General features: G+C 40.5%; 1 protein-coding gene across 3 annotated transcripts in view; it reads left to right on the top strand.

Annotated features, from left to right (window-relative positions):
• Positions 1-15,807, top strand: part of MCCC1 (methylcrotonyl-CoA carboxylase subunit 1) — a 75,277-nt gene extending 59,470 nt beyond the window's left edge. For all 3 annotated transcript variants that reach the window (XM_002814335.5, XM_063722359.1, XM_063722360.1), the window contains 5 exons: positions 5,908-5,957; positions 9,159-9,296; positions 11,549-11,656; positions 13,794-13,865; positions 15,455-15,807. In XM_002814335.5, coding sequence (XP_002814381.2) covers positions 5,908-5,957; positions 9,159-9,296; positions 11,549-11,656; positions 13,794-13,865; positions 15,455-15,583 — 497 coding nt within the window. In that variant the 3' untranslated portion in view covers positions 15,584-15,807. The remainder of the gene's footprint in view (positions 1-5,907; positions 5,958-9,158; positions 9,297-11,548; positions 11,657-13,793; positions 13,866-15,454) is intronic.
• Positions 15,808-16,047: the final 240 nt, after the last annotated feature.

Genomic DNA, 16,047 nt, shown 5'->3' with positions numbered 1-16,047 from the left:
TAAAAAATACAAAAAATTAGCCAGGCGTGGTGGCGGGCGCCTGTAGTCCCAGCTACTCAGGAGGCTGAGGCAGGAGAATGGTGTGAACCCGGGAGGTGGAGCTTGCAGTGAGCCGAGATCACACCACTGCACTCCAGCCTGGGCGACAGAGCAGGACTCTGTCTCCAAAAAAAAAAAAAAAAAAAAGATGTCAGAAGCATTTATGAGTCCAAAGCAGAAGCAACTTCCAGTGACCACAATGAGAATGACCAACTATTCTAAGTATTCAAGGCTTGCAAGCTATTCTTACTTTGCCACTAGAGGCCATGTTTCACAGAACCCTGCCCAACCTCAATGATAATAATAGCTAAAATTTATTGAGTATTTGGTATATGTCAGATACTGTATTAAACACTTTCCAAAGATTGTTTCATTTGCATTTTCAGAACAGGCCAATGAGATTGGTGTTATTATTAATATGAACTTTATAAATTACTGATCTCTCTGAGCCAAGGTCATGGCTCAGAGAGATTAGTAATTTTCCAAAAGTCACACCAGAAGTAGTTGGTGGAGTCAAGGTTTGAACCCACACTCCAGAATACACGTGCTGACCTAATACTGCAGGTGCTACACTTGATACCTTATTACACTTGATACCTTATTAAACGCATGAGAGGATGTTTAAGGTCCTCTTGTAGGTGACAAGAGAGAGATCGAGGATAGGAGTTTTTTTGGTAGTGTCTTTACTGTGATCTGTTGGCATTCGCGCCAGTTAAATACATGTCATATTTTATAAATTCAAAGAAAATGGCTGTGGTGTAACTGGAGGCACTTTCTGATAAGAAGAGTAAAAGCCTGTTGACATGATATAGGGTGGAGAGTTTTATTCATTCATACATTCAATACAAAGTTTTTGATAAAACAGATATGCCAAGTGATGTGGAGAAGAGAAGGAAATGTCTTTGTCCCTGCCTTTTTTCTGTTAAGGAATTTGCCATTTGGAAGTGTGTATGTTGAGAAGCTGGAGAGCATAATGGTCAAGAGTGTGCGGGCCCTGGAGTTCCTGTACTTTAGTATTTGACTTTTGTGAACATTTTTATTTTGATAATTTTTCTGAAACAACTGATAGAGAGGAAAATCACTCTTTATAAACCAGGATGAGGAGAGAATCATAGTGGATGTTCTATATGCAGAAGGCTAAATGTTCAGAGGAGGGAGAAATTACGCTGCCCAGGCTAACTCTTCCGAAGGACAATGGGCCTGATGTGAATGGGCAATGGGGTTTCTGTTCTGTGGCAGGGCACCGGCAGCATAGTGAAGGAGAAGCGTGAGCATAGAGCCACAGTGCAGGGAAAGCTGGGGGCATACACGGGGAATGTTTTTTTGTGTGTATGATTTTTTGTTTTTTGTTTTGAGACAGAGTCTCTCATTCTGTCGCCCAGGCAGGAGTGCAGTGCTATGATCTCAGCTCACTGCAACCTCTGCCTCCCAGGTTCAAGTGATTCTCCTCCCTCAGCCTCCCAAGTAGCTGGGACTACAGGTGTGTGCCACCACGCCCAGCTAATTTTTGTGTTTTTAGTAGAGATGGGGTTTCACCGTGTTGGCCAGGCTGGTCTCAAATTCCTGACCTCAGGTGATCCGCCCACCTCGGCCTCCCAAAGTACTGGGATTACAGGTGTGAGCCACCTCCCCGGGCCTAGGGAATGTTAATTGTCTCACTTTCCTATTTGGGTGGAGCATCAGGCCGTCCATGGAGGAGAATGGTAGGAAATAAGACTGAGAGGGTGGGGCCTCCAATATCAGGCCAAGTATTTGGAATGGGGTTGGGACATCAGCTCTGACTATTGAGATGAGAAGCAGGAAGACCCCAGAGGACCTCCTCAGATTCATCCAGGCCTGAGGCAGTGGGGCCCGAGGCAGGGTAGAGCAGTAGGAATGGAAGGAAGAGATGCATAGGACAGGGAAGAATTTGGCAGCTTTGTAGTAACTGTCACTATTTATAAAATAAAAATTTTTTAAAAGAAAAAAAAAATAAGATGCCAGAAGCATTTATGAGTCTAAAGCAGAAGCAACTTCTGCTGACCTCAGTGAGAATGACCAACTATTTTAAGTATTCAAGGCTTGCAAGCTATTCTTTGCTACTAGAGTCCATGTTTCACAGAACCCAGCAATGGAAACTGTTGCATGTGGAAAGCAAAGGAGTACGAGGCAAGGATGTTGCACGTGGAAAACAAAGGAGGATGAGGCAAGGATGACAGGTTTTAAGTCTGGATGACAAGGAGCATAGGGGTGCCAGTCAGGGAGCTCACAGGTCTGGAGGAGAAGAAGGTAGAGGGAGAAGATGATTTGTTGGCCCCACCGTGTTCATCTTAAGTCACCAGTGGAGCATCCAGCTGGTAATGATAATAATAATCAGAGGTCACCTGGAGAAGGAATATGGGGCTGGAAACAGATTTGAGCTGGCAGCATCAGAATGGTCATTGAAGTATCAGAAGCAGACAAATTGATTTTGACCTATATACTCTACCCCACAAAACTTTAGGTTTTCATCTCCTCGGATAGTCAACCATTTCCATACTCATGTAATCTAGGCATACTCTGGAGTTATTACAGGTTTGGTTCCAGACCACTACAATAAAGTGAGTCAAAGTTTTTGGTTTCCTCATGCATATAAAAGTTATGTTTATATTATACTTTATTGTGTGCCAATAACATTATGTTTAAATAAAAACAATGTATATACCTTAATTAAGAAATGCTTTATGGCTTAAAAAAAAAAAAAATGCTAATGATTATCTAAGCCTCCGGTGAGTTGTAATCTTGTTGCTGGTGAAGGGTCTTGCCTCAGCGTTGATGGCTGTGATTGATTTAGAGTGGTGGTTGCTGAAGATTGGAGTGACTGTAGCGGTTTTCATAAAATAAGCCAACAAGGAGGTTTGCTGCATCTGTTGACTCTTCCTTTCATGAAAGATTTCTCTGCAGCATGCAGTGCTGTTGAGATGCAGCAATTCAGTCACATCTTCGGGTTCCACTTCTGATCTTAGCTCCCTTGCTATTTCTACCACATCTGCAGTTACTTCCTCTGCTAAAGTTTTGAACCCCTAAAAGTCATCCATGAGTCATTAATGTCTTCTTGTTAATGTTGATAATTCGACCTCCTTCCATGAATCACAAATGTTCTTAATGGCAGGTAGAAGGTTTTCAATTTACTTTGCCCAGATCCATCAGAAGACTCACAATGTATGGCAGCTATTGCCTTACAAAATATATTTCTTAATAAGACTTGAAAGTTGAAATTATTCCTTGATCCATGGGCTGCAGAAAGGATGTTGTGTTAGCAGGCATGAAAACATTATCTCCTTGTGTATCTCCATCAGAGCCCTTGGGTGGTGACTATGTGCATTGTCATTGAGTGATAATATTTTGAAAGGAATCTTTTTATCTGAGCACTATTGAGTAGGTCTCAACAGTGAGCTTAAAATATTCAGTAAACCATGATGTAAACAGAAGTGCTGTCATCCAGGCTTTGTTCCATTTATAGGGCACAGGTAGATTTAGCATCATTCTTAAAGGCCCTAGGATTTTCAGAATGGTTAATGAGCATTTAATTCAACTTAAAGTCACTGGCTGCATTAACCCCTAGAAAGAGAGTCAGCCTGTCCTTTAAAGCTTTGAAACCAGGTATTGACTTCTCCTCTCCAGCTATGAAAGTCCTAGATGGCATCGTCCTCCAATAGAAGACTGTTTTGTCTCCATTAAAAGTCTGTTGTTTTTTGTAGCCACATTTATCAATTATCTTAGCTAGATCTTCTGGATAACTTGCTGCAGCTCCTCCGTCAGCACTTTCTGCTTTATCTTGAACCTCATGAACCAGCCTCTGCTAGCTTCAAATATTTTTTCTGCAGCTTCCTCACTTCTCTTGGCCTTAATTGAATTGAAGAGAGTTAGGGCATTGCTCTGGATTGACTTTGGCTTAAGGGAATGTTGTGGCTCGTTTGATCTTCTATCCAGACCACTAAAACTTTCTCCATATCAGCAACAAGGCTGTTTCACAGTATTTATTATTATCATTATTATTATTTTAGAGATGGGGTCTTGCTTTGTTTCCTAGGGTGGTCTCAAACTCCCAGGCTCAAGCAGTCCTGCTTTGGCCTCCCAAAGCACTGGGATTACAGGTGTGAGTCACTGCTCCCAGCCCAGCTATTTCACCTTTTTATCATTCATGTGTTTACTGGAGTAGCACTTGTAACTTCCTTCAAGAACTTTTCCTTTGCATTCACAACTTGGTGGTTTGGCACCAGAAGCCTAACTTTCGGCTTATCTCAGCTTTTGACATTCCTTCCTCACTAAACTTAATCATTTCTAGCTTTTGATTTAAAGTGGGAGACATGTAACTCTTCATTTGACCACTTATAGGCCATTGTAGGGTTATTAATTAGTCTAATTTCAACATTGTATTGTCTCAGGGAATAGGGAGACCCATAGAGAGGGAGAGAGACAGGGGAATGGCTGGTTAGTAGAGCAGTAAGAACACACACAATATTGATTGAGGAAGTTCTCTATCTTACATGGGCGCAGATTGAGGCACCATAAAACAATTATAGTAGTAATATCAGAGATCACAGATGACCATCACAGATATAATAATTTAAAGTTTTAAATATTGTAAGAATTACAAAAATGTGACATAGAGACACGAAGTGAGCACATGCTGCTGGAAAAGTATGCTTGACATGGTGTTGCCACAAACTCAATATGTAAAAAACATAGTATCTGCAGAGTGTGCAGTGAAGTGAGATGGGCCTGTAACATGAATAATTTATTAGGTGTATATAGTCTTACCATTTATAAAGCATTTTCACATGTATTTAATAATTGTTACATTTTTATACCCACTTAATGGCTCAGAAAATCAAGGCTTGGAGATTTAGTGAGTCAAGATGACAGAGGTGATCAGGTGGCAGATTCCATCCTCAGCCAAAAACTTCTCTTTACCAATTCATTGCATTTTTTTTTTTTTCTTGAGATGGAGCCTCACTCTGTCACCCAGGCTGGAGTGCAGTGGTGCGATCTCAACTCATTGCAACCTCCACCTCGCGGGTTCAAGCTGTTCTCCTGCCTCAGCCTCCTGAGTAGCTAGGATTACAGGCACGTGCCACCACACCTGGCTCATTTTTGTATTTTTAGTAGAGACAGGGTTTCACCATGTTGGTCAGGCTGGTCTCAAACTCCTGACTTCGTGATCCCCGCTCCTCGGCCTCTCGAAGTGCTGGGATTACAGGCATGAGCCGCCGCACCTGGCCTGCATTTTTAAAATTATAATACTGCAGCCTTTTTGTTGAGGGAAAAATATGTAAAATATTTGACAACCTTAAAATATCTAAAACTCAAGGCTGGATGTGGTGACTCATGCTTGTAATTCCAGCACTTTGGGAGACCCAGGCAGATGGATCACTTGAGTCCAGGAGTTCAAGACCAGCCTGGGCAATATGGTGAAACCTCATCTCTACAAAAAAATCAAAAAATTAGCCGGGTGTGGTGGCACGCCTGTAGTGCCAGCTACTTGGGAGGCTGAGGTGAGGGGATCACCTGACCCCAGGAGGTTAAGGCTGCGGTGAGCCGTGATTGCACCACTGCAGTCCAGCCAGGGTGACAGAGTGAGACCCTGTCTTAAAAATAAATCAAAATCAGAATAAAACCCCTGAAATTCCATTTTAAAAAAGAAAAGTTTGAAATTCATCTTTATTGGTACTAGCTTGACAGATGCCTTTCTAACAAAATACTTTATTTCCAAGAAGTTCAAAGATGTTGATTTTGCTTTGAATAGTTGGTTGTCTTTAGGTTGAGAGTGAGATTCTTTATATCTTGGTTATTAAATAAATGAATGTTTTCTAATTTTTCTTCATTTTTTTCCCTTTTTCCATAAAGATGTAGCCATAGCTGTAACATATAACCATGATGGGTCTTATAGCATGCAGGTAAGCCTTACTGGTTTTGTTCTACAGTGCAGAGCTGAATCTGACCACTTTTATACTGAATAGAGTCTTCTTTCACTCTCTGGTTTCCCTTAAGCCTTTGACTATTATGACTGTAGTTAAGAGAATATCTGATGCTTTTATTTCAGACCCAATTTGGGGAAATTACCCCCTATACAGTTTCTAACTGATTGTTCACTCAGTTGGGCTGTGATTCCTTTAAGAATAAAAACTTGGCAAAAAGTAAAAGCTTGAATCAGACATTCACAAGTCCTACAGTATGTGCATGTATTTACATCAAAAGCAGCAGTTTTCAAATTTTTTGTCTCAGGAACCCTGTACACTCTTTAAAATACCCACCAGAGCACTTTTGTTTGTGTTATGTCTCTTGATATTTACCATTTAGACAATTTAACTGAGAAAATTTAAGTTATTATTTTTTAATTGTAGTGAAATACACATAATATAGAATTTACCATTTTAACCATTTGCATTCAGTGCATTCAAGTTGATATGTAACCATCACAACCATCCATCTCCAGAACTTTTCTTCTTGTGAAACTAAAATTCCGTACTCACTGATTAAACAGTTAACACTCCGTTCCTTCTTCCCCCATCCCCTGAGAACCACGATTCTACTCTCTGTCTCTATGAATTTGACTACTCTAGATACCTGATATAAGCGGAATAATGTAGTATTTGTCCTTTTGTAACTGGCTTATTTCACTTGGCACAGTGTCTTCAAGGTTCTTCCATGGTGTAGCATATGTGAGAATTTCCTGGTTTTTTTTTTTTTTAAGGCTGAAAAATACTCTATTGTATGTATATACCACATATTCTTTATCCATTCAGCCATTAATGAACATTCGGGTTGTTTCTAGCTTTTGGCTATTGTGAATAATGCTGCTATGAACAGGGGTGTACAAATATTTCTTTAAGACCCTGTTTTTTGTCCTTTGGATATATATCCAGCAGTGGAACTGCTAGATCATATAGTGATTCTGATTCTTTGAAAAACCGCCATACTGTTTTCCATTGCAGCTGTAGCAGTTTACAGTCCCATCAACAGTGCACAATGGCTCCAATCTCTTCACATCCTTGCCACTACTCATTATTTTCTGGGGTTTTGTTTTTTTGTTTTATAATAGCAGTACTAATGAGTGTGAGGTAGTAGTATCTCACTGTGACTTTGACTTGCATTTCCATAATGACTAATGATGTTGAGCATCTTTTCATGTACTTATCGGCCATTTGTATATCTTGTTAGAAAAATCTCTATTCGAGTCCTCTGCCAATTTCTTAATCTAGTTGTTTTGTTGTTGTTGAGGTGTAGGATAAGTTGAAAAAATTGTAAAACCTAATCACAAGTACACATTCCATTAGCCATCAGAGTGGTAACATTATCACACGTTCAGTAGCCTCTGGAAAATTCCACCGTGTACTTATGAGAGAATGAGGGTATAAAAAACAAATAATATCTTAATCTTTTTTTCTTTTTTTTTTTCTTTTCGAGAAGGAGTTATGCTCTTGTCACCCAGGCTGGAGTGCAATGGCGTGATCTCAGCTCACCACAACCCCCACCTCCCAGGTTCAAGCAGTCCTCCTGCCTCAGCCTCCCAGGTAACTGGGATGACAGGCATGCACCACCATGCCCGGGTAATTTTGTGTTTTAAGTAAAGATGGGGTTTCACCATGTTGGTCAGGCTGGCCTCGAACTCCTGACCCCAGGTGATCTGCCCACCTTGGCCTCCCAAAGTGCTGGGATTATAGGCGTGAGCCACCACAGCTGGCCTTCTTAGTCTTATTATGACTTTGTGGATGCCCTAAAAGGGTATTAGGGACCCCAGGGAACACACAGGTCATATTTTGAGAACCTCTAGTGTAAAGTTCATGGTAATCCTCAATTAGAAGAAGACCGTTACATTGGCAAAATGGAATGCTTAAATGGTTTTAAAAAAAGTGGGAATTCAATCAAATTCCTATAGTAAGGTACAACTTCAGGGAATAGAATAAATCATTTTTAATATGAGCTAAGAGATGTCAAATCCTGCAGAACAGATTTATCAGTGATATGTATTAGATCTCCCAACACTTTGAGACACATTGATTTTCTTTCTGTGAGATTCAGAAAAACCATGGAAAGTCTGCCTACTTGGGTATGAGAGTTATATTTCATATTAATGCCTCTGGTTTGAGATTATTTCTTGTCCCTGTTAGCTGGTAAAGTAGATTGCCAATTTGTTCTAATCTGCTCATGGAACTACATTCACAATTTTAAAATGTGTTTTCGTGAATCTTTAAACAAAACTGTTTCCAATCTAACCTTTATGTCCTAAGAATTCCACAAACATTCAAATGGCTGTTTTAGTAGGTTACAAAGCATAGTAAAATGTCATATTTAACTTAGGATAGATGAGAACCAGTGTGTAAATATTGCAGTGTGACCTATTTCACCTTAGTCTGCATAATATATTTGAAAAGAATAGCCATGTGACTTCTACACTAGCATTGTGGGAATTGAAATGAAGACTAGAGAGAGAAGATGTAAATGGATTTTTTACCTCAGGGAAATTTTAAAACAGAAAGGTTCCACGTCCTTTTATCAGCTTCCTTGAAACATTGTGAACTTTGTTCTTTGACATATGGTCTCTGAGAGTGAGAAAATTATGGCCAATCTCCAGCTAATTTATGTTCTTAAATCATAACTGAAACCCATGAATTGGGCCTACGTGTTGATAAGATAAAAGAATATCATCTAATTATGTGATTCTGGCATTTTTTTGGTGACTGACTTTGGCACAGGAAAACTAAATTTGACTTAAAATACTCAGAAATAAGTTTATATTACAAACATGTAGTATATGCAAATGAATTTTAATAATTTTGTATAACTTGATTTGTATTTTTGTTTCATACTTTTAATGCTATCTTTATATGTTTACATGAACCTTTATAGCATTATGGTGCTATGGATAAGTTATATAACTTTTTTTTCCCCTTTTAATTATCTTCCTGTCATTTCTATGTAAAGTATCTTGGTTAGGAACAGGGGAAAAGTTCCATGACTTTTTAAAACTATGTATTATATATGTTTAAGACATATTTTATGTTTAAAACTAGCAATAGTGAAGAATTGGTTCTGATCTTATTAATTCTGTGGTGGTGTTCATTTATTTTAAAAATCTTATTTTTCACTTTTTTCAGATTGAAGATAAAACTTTCCAAGTCCTTGGTGATCTTTACAGCGAGGGAGACTGCACTTACCTGAAATGTTCTGTTAATGGAGTTGCTAGTAAAGTGAAGCTGATTATCCTGGAAAACACTATTTACCTATTTTCCAAGGTAATGTCTCTTCTTTATAATATCCCTCCTGGGGCATGGGAGAAAACTGACCAGAGACATTTCACTGAAAGAGATTAGAAAGATCCATCTTCCCTCGACCACTGCTGTGACGCTTTTCCCTCAGTTTCCCCTGCCATTCTGTGTTTCTTTGCCAGATTCCTGCCCTCTGTAGTTTCCCATTCACTTCTCTCGTTCACACAGATGCTCATCGATAGACACATACCCATTTTCTTCCTGAATTCTGAAACAAATCCTTCCATTTTCGTTGTCAGAGCTTATCTCCCTGCTCAGTGGGTGGTGGTGTCTCAGAGCTTTGATGTCTGAACACTTTTCCCCACCCACCATCCCCCTGACAAGTGGAATCCTGGTGATTTTGGAGGAGGTGACCACTGAGAGAGGAGTCTGTGGACCAGTTGTTCCTTGTGGGGAAGGTGGACAGTAGGAAGGTGGATGGCATTACTGGTGGTCTCTTGACAGTCAAAGGATAGCCGAGGCAGGCTTTGCGTGGTTTTGGTTAGGAGCCTGCTGCCCAGTGAGTCCTTAACCTTCTGCCTGGGCAGAAAGAGGATAATGCATTATCATATTGCTGTGGCCTCCCAGTGCTTTGTGATGAGATTCCTTTAGTAGTCTAGTAATTAAACTACTATATATGGAGTTGAGGATGATCCCCCTTTGCCAGGCATTCCTTTCCATAGCCAATTATGCTACAGTGATATGATGATAGAGGCCGTATAATGGAATGGTGAAGAACACAAGTTCTAAAATGTGAAGCTGCTTTGGTTCAAATCCTGACCTTGCCACTTAACAGCCGTGTGACCTTGGCCGTTAAACTCTCTGGGCTTTAAGTTCTCCTGTCTAGAAGCAGTAATAATAACAGCAGTAACAGTAATAATAATCGGTGCAGTGGCTTGTGCCTGTAGTCCCAACACTTTGGGAGGCCAAGGCAGGCAGATTGCTTGAGACCAGGAGTTTGAGACCAGTCTGGGTAACATAACCCCATCTCTACAAAAAATTTTAAACATTAGCCAGGCATGGTGGTGTGTACCTGTAATCCAAGCTACCCAGGAGGCTAATGCAGGAGGATTAATAGGCTCAGGAGTTGAAGGTTGCAGTGAGCTATGATTGTGCCACTGCACTCCAGCCTGGGTGGCAGAGTGAGACCCTGCCTCTAAAAAATAATAATAATGACAGTACCTTCCTCATAGAGTTGTTGTGATGATTCATGATATAATGTATGTGTGTTAAAAACAGTTGCTAGCATACTGAGCATCTGAGAGTGGGGATGCTACTGAAAATGGCTTCCAGACAGTGGCTACTTGTTGTCTACAGTGAATGCTTTCTTTTTATTTTATTTTAATTTATTTTATTTTATTTTATTTTATTTATTTTATTTTATTTTATTTTATTTATTTTATTTTATTTTTATTTTTATTTTATTTTTTGAGATGGAGTCTTGCTCTGTTGTCCAGTTGGAGTGCAGTGGTGCTATCTCGGCTCACTGCAAGCTCCGCCTCCCAGGTTCACTCCATTCTCCTGCCTCAGCCTTCCGAGGCAGGCGCCCGCCACCACGCCCAGCTAATTTTTTGTATTTTTTAGTAGAGATGGGGTTTCACCGTGTTAGCCAGGATGGTTTTGATCCCCTGACCTCGTGATCCGCCCACCTTGGCCTCCTAAAGTGCTGGGATTACAGGTGTGAGCCACGGCGCCCAGCCTAAATCTTTTAATATACTGTGGGGCATGTATACCATTACCCCTTTACAATGGGAAACCAAGGCTGAGAGAGGTTTAATAATTTGCTCAAGGTCATAAAGCTAGATTAGAACCCTGGTATTAATGGTGACTAATTTATTTTTTTTTTTGAGTCAGAGTCTCACTCTGTCACCCAGGCTGGAGTGCAGTGGCGCAGTCTTAGCTTACTGCAGCCTCTACCTCCCAGGCTCAAGTGATCCTCCTGCCTCAGCTCCCAAGTAGCTGGGACTATAGGTGTGTACCACTACACTGGGCTGATTTTTGTATTTTTTGTAGAGATGAGGTTTCGCTGTGTTGCCCAGGCTGCTCTCGAACTCCTGGGCTCAAGCCATCTGCCTACCTTGGGCTCCCAAAGTGCTGGGTTTACAAGCATGAGCCACTGGGCCTGGCCATGATGACTAACATTTAACAGATTGCTGGGAAACAATTATCACCTCAGGTATATTAGTAAAAATATAGTGATAAGATCTTGATTCCATTTTCAGTTTGTTGTCTGTTTCTAGGAAGGAAGTACTGAGATTGACATTCCAGTCCCCAAATACTTATCTTCTGTGAGCTCACAAGGAACTCAGGGAGGCCCCTTAGCTCCTATGACTGGAACCATTGAAAAGGTAATCCCATGACATCTGTAGAATGACGTTCAGTAAGTTTTAATACGTGGCTTTGTTGAACTTTGTCATTTATGTCCTTTTCTCTTTCTAAACCTTGCTCATTGGAAAGCATCTGCTTCACAAAAACAAGAGGATCTATTACAGATTCAAATTTTTTATTAACAGTCCTCACTGAAAATACCCATTTACCTAATTTATGAAAAAGACTGCTGTTTTTGAAGGCAGGTGTTTGCATCAAAGTACAAATAATCTAAATTGTCTTTTTATGATGAAAACTGAGCATTCATTAAGCATTATTCAAAAAAGCTGGTTTTGAATGTTAAATTTAATAGCAGCAAGTTTTTCATGAAATAATGACATTTTCTTTAGTGTACATAGTTGCATCTATACATAGTTGCATCTGTACATAGTGTACATAGTTGCATCTGTAAAAGGCTGGTATCGGCGAAGAACAATATGGTTTGGTATTGAATGCAGTGTATAATTCACACTTGCAGTCCATACTGTCTGAGTCAGTTCAGGCTGCTAGAACAGAATATCATAGACTGGGTGGCTTTTAAACAATAGAAATTTATTTCTCACGATTCTAGAGGCTGGAAAATCCTTCAGATCACCAGCAGATCTGACTCTGGTGAGAGTCTACTTACTGATTTCATAAACAGCCATTTTTTCTCTGTGTCCTCACGTGGTGGAAGGGACAAGGGACCTCTCTTCAGGCCTCTTTCATAAGGGTACTAATCTCATTCATGAGGCCGGATCCCTCATGACCTAATCACCTGCTAAAGGCCCCACCTCCAAATACCATCATCCTGGAGGTCAGGATTTCAACAAATGAATTCTGGAGGGATATAGACATTTAGACCCTAGCACATATTGATATAACATCAAATGGTGATAATCAGTATCCGTAGTCTCCTTTTATATACTTGAATATAGTAGAGTCTCCTCAAATACACTTAAGTCATAAAAATTCAACTGTATACGCTTGGAACAAAAAAAGAAGAAGAAGAAGAAGAAAATAACTACTTAAATAGTGTGGGTGATTTCAGCCACCATTCTCCTTTGGAAATATTTACTCCAAGTGGGTATGAGCTAGGAGACCTGCATCTGCCTTTAGCTCATTTGATTTCAGTTCCCACAGGCCTCTCATAGTGCAGGCATCTCTGCACAACTCTGTTAGTCTCCCACTTAGTAACCATGTTAACCAAAACGAAAGTGAGACCATAAAGGATCTATGAGTCCATTTGTATGTATACAAAAGAAAATAGAAATCTCTTTCTGGGGTTGCTAATAAGTTTGATTCTGTTGCATGAAGATTGTCTTCACATTTACTACACAGGGCTCTGAAGACTTCAGACACACTTACTATACTTGGCCCTAGACAACCCCAAAACAAGAAAACCAGTTAAGACCCTCATCCCTCTTCCCTGTCTGGGGAAGACATTTAAGTATATTAGTCCTTCCCGACTGGCAATGTGTCTTGTTTCTACATTCTTGAAAAAAATGAAAGAATTTCAAAATACATGGAGTATATTCATGTGATTCAAGCAAAACTAAGTGGTTTTGAGGGTGTGGACAGGGGACTAAGCAGTGCTACCCATCAACAACAGTGCCAGCAATGCCAGATTGACCTGTAGGCCTCTGATTTGACCAGTACATTTGGGCTGTAGCTCTCTGATTTGACCAGTACATTTGGGCTGTAGGCCTCTGATTTGACCAGTACATTTGGGCTGTAGGCCTCTGATTTGACCAGTGCATTTGACCTGTAGGCCTCTGATTTGACCAGTGCATTTGGGCTGTAGGCCTCTGATTTGACCAGTGCATTTGGGCTGTAGGCCTCTGATTTGACCAGTGCATTTGGGCTGTAGGTCTCTGATTTGACCAGTGCATTTGGCAGATGGCACAACCACATGGACTGTACTTCTGCTCTATAAGTTTATATACCAAATCTATGGACCACAAAGGACCTCTGTGTTGTTTTTTTTCTTTTAATTGATGTTTTATTGTGTATATTCGTGGTTTGCAACATGGTGTTATGAGTACATATAGACAGAAAAATGGTTACTATAATGAAGCAAATTAACTTATCTAGGATCTCTGTGTTTTCAAATATTAACCTGTCACACTGAATCTCAAGGTGTTTGTCAAAGCTGGAGACAAAGTGAAAGCGGGAGATTCCCTCATGGTTATGATCGCCATGAAGATGGAGGTAAGGAAATCATGAGTTCATTTGCTAAGAGGACTTTGGGAGCAATCAGACCTGATTGTTCTTTTGCCTTATTTTGTAAGTTAATACCACCTTAAATATGAAAAGCCATGGATTGATGAAGCATTAATTGTAGGAAACAAAACCAAACTATCCTTCTTGTAAAAAAATTTTTATTTTAATTTTGTGAAATTGTACCTGTCATTTCTGATTCTGAAATTAATGAAATTATCAGTAGCTTGGAATCAGGCAGTAACCCAACTGAATGTTAACTGTTGGTATTTTCTAAGGCTGAACCAAGGATGCCAGGCATCAGTTTCAAAGTGAAAACCTCAATCAGATTAAATTAGATGTTTATAGATGGTTCAAATGGTAGGTGAGTGATTCTTAGCCCTGGCTGAATATTGCAGACAGTCCTCAACTTACAATGGTTCAATTAAGGATTTTTCAGCTTGACAATGGTGCAAAACCATACATGTTGAATATGCTCCTCAACTTACATTGGATTTATCTGGACCTGACCCCATCATAAGTCAAGGAGCATGTGTACAATCACCTGGGGAGATTTTAAAAACTGCTTCCCCAGACCCATTGAATTGCGATCTCCTGGAGTAGGGCCCAAGGATCAATACTTTTGAAAGGCCGGGCGCAGTGGCTCACGCCTGTAATCCCAGCACTTTGGGAGGCCGAGGCAGGGGGATCATTTGAGGTCAGGAGTTCATGACCAGCTTGGCCAACATGGTGAGACCCCATCTCTATAAAAAATACAAAAATCAGCCAGGCATGGTGGTGCATGCCTATAATCCCAGCTACTTGGGAGGCTGAGGCAGGAGAATTGCTTGAACCTGGGGGGCAGAGGTTGCAGTGAGCCGAGATCTTGCCACTGCACTCCAGCCTGGGTGACAGAGCAAGACTCCATCTCAATTTAAAAAAACAAACAACAAGGCCGGGTGCAGTGGCTCACGCTTGTAATCGCAGCACTTTGGGAGGCCAAGGCGGGTGGATCATGAGGTCAGGAGTTCGAGACCAGCCTGGCCAACATAGTGAAACCCCGTTTGTACTAAAAATACAAAAATTAGCCAGATGTGGTGGCACACACCTGTAGTCCCAGCTACTTGGGAGGCTGAGGTGGGAGAACCACTTGAGCCCAGGAGGCAGAGGTTGCAGTGAGCTGAGACCATGCCATTGCACTCCAGCCTGGGTGACAGAGTGAGAGTCTGTCTCAACAACAACAACAACAACAACAAAAAAAAACAAAAACAAACAAAAAACTGTTGAAAGCTTCCTAGGTGCAATTCTAATGTGAGGCTCAAGTTGAGAACTACAAGCTACACCAGAGCTTCCCAGTCATGTCGTTGAATGGTTACTGCTGTGTCGTAGTGTTAATTTCTCTCAACTTGTTACTGTCCTCCCTGTGTGCTGTGATGTTAAAAATAAAAACAACAACAACAAAGTGTTGGAAAGCACTGAGAGATGACAAAACATCAAAGTTGGCTACAGTTTTCATTTTTGGTCTCCCTTTCTTGACTTGGTGTATACTCAGTCCTCATTAGTATCACAGCTGTCATTTGTCCTGTCTTGTGTCTCTGCAGCATACCATAAAGGCTCCAAAGGATGGCACAATAAAGAAAGTGTTCTACAGAGAGGGTGCTCAGGCCGACAGACACACTCCTTTAGTCGAGTTTGAGGAGGAAGAATCAGACAAAAGGGAATCGGAATAAACTCCAGCAAGGAAATGGCCAATTAAGTAGTGTCTTCTCTCTCCACCAAAAAGAGGAAGTGCCTCCAGCTTTTCTTGGGGTGTCATAAAGAGCAGTTTTACTAAGTGATTGTATGCTTGTGCTGAACACCCTTCATATTGGAGAATCATGCATTTGGGTCACAAATATAATACATTATCTCAAAATATTTCATACTAATAAAGTTGAATTCTTTTTTATTGGAAGCCAGTGTTTGTTTCTGCCTCAAATTATATACAATGTAGTCTCTTTTAGGAAGGGGGGAAGAGAAAAGGACATTTAATTAAATGAATTACTTTCCAGTTGCTGTTATGATGAAAATGGGCAGTAACATGTTTCAGAGACAGATGCCCTGGAGTTCAACAACCAAGTTTTTGTCTGGCCAAAAAGTAACTTGCTAGGTAGTTTAAAAGACATGGATATTAGTCGGGCATGGTGGCTCACAC

Source organism: Pongo abelii, chromosome 2, assembly GCF_028885655.2.
Source record: "Pongo abelii isolate AG06213 chromosome 2, NHGRI_mPonAbe1-v2.0_pri, whole genome shotgun sequence".
Classification (NCBI taxonomy): Eukaryota; Metazoa; Chordata; class Mammalia; order Primates; family Hominidae; genus Pongo; species Pongo abelii.
Note: the sequence above shows the minus strand (reverse complement) of the source record. Positions and strands in the feature narration are given on the sequence as shown.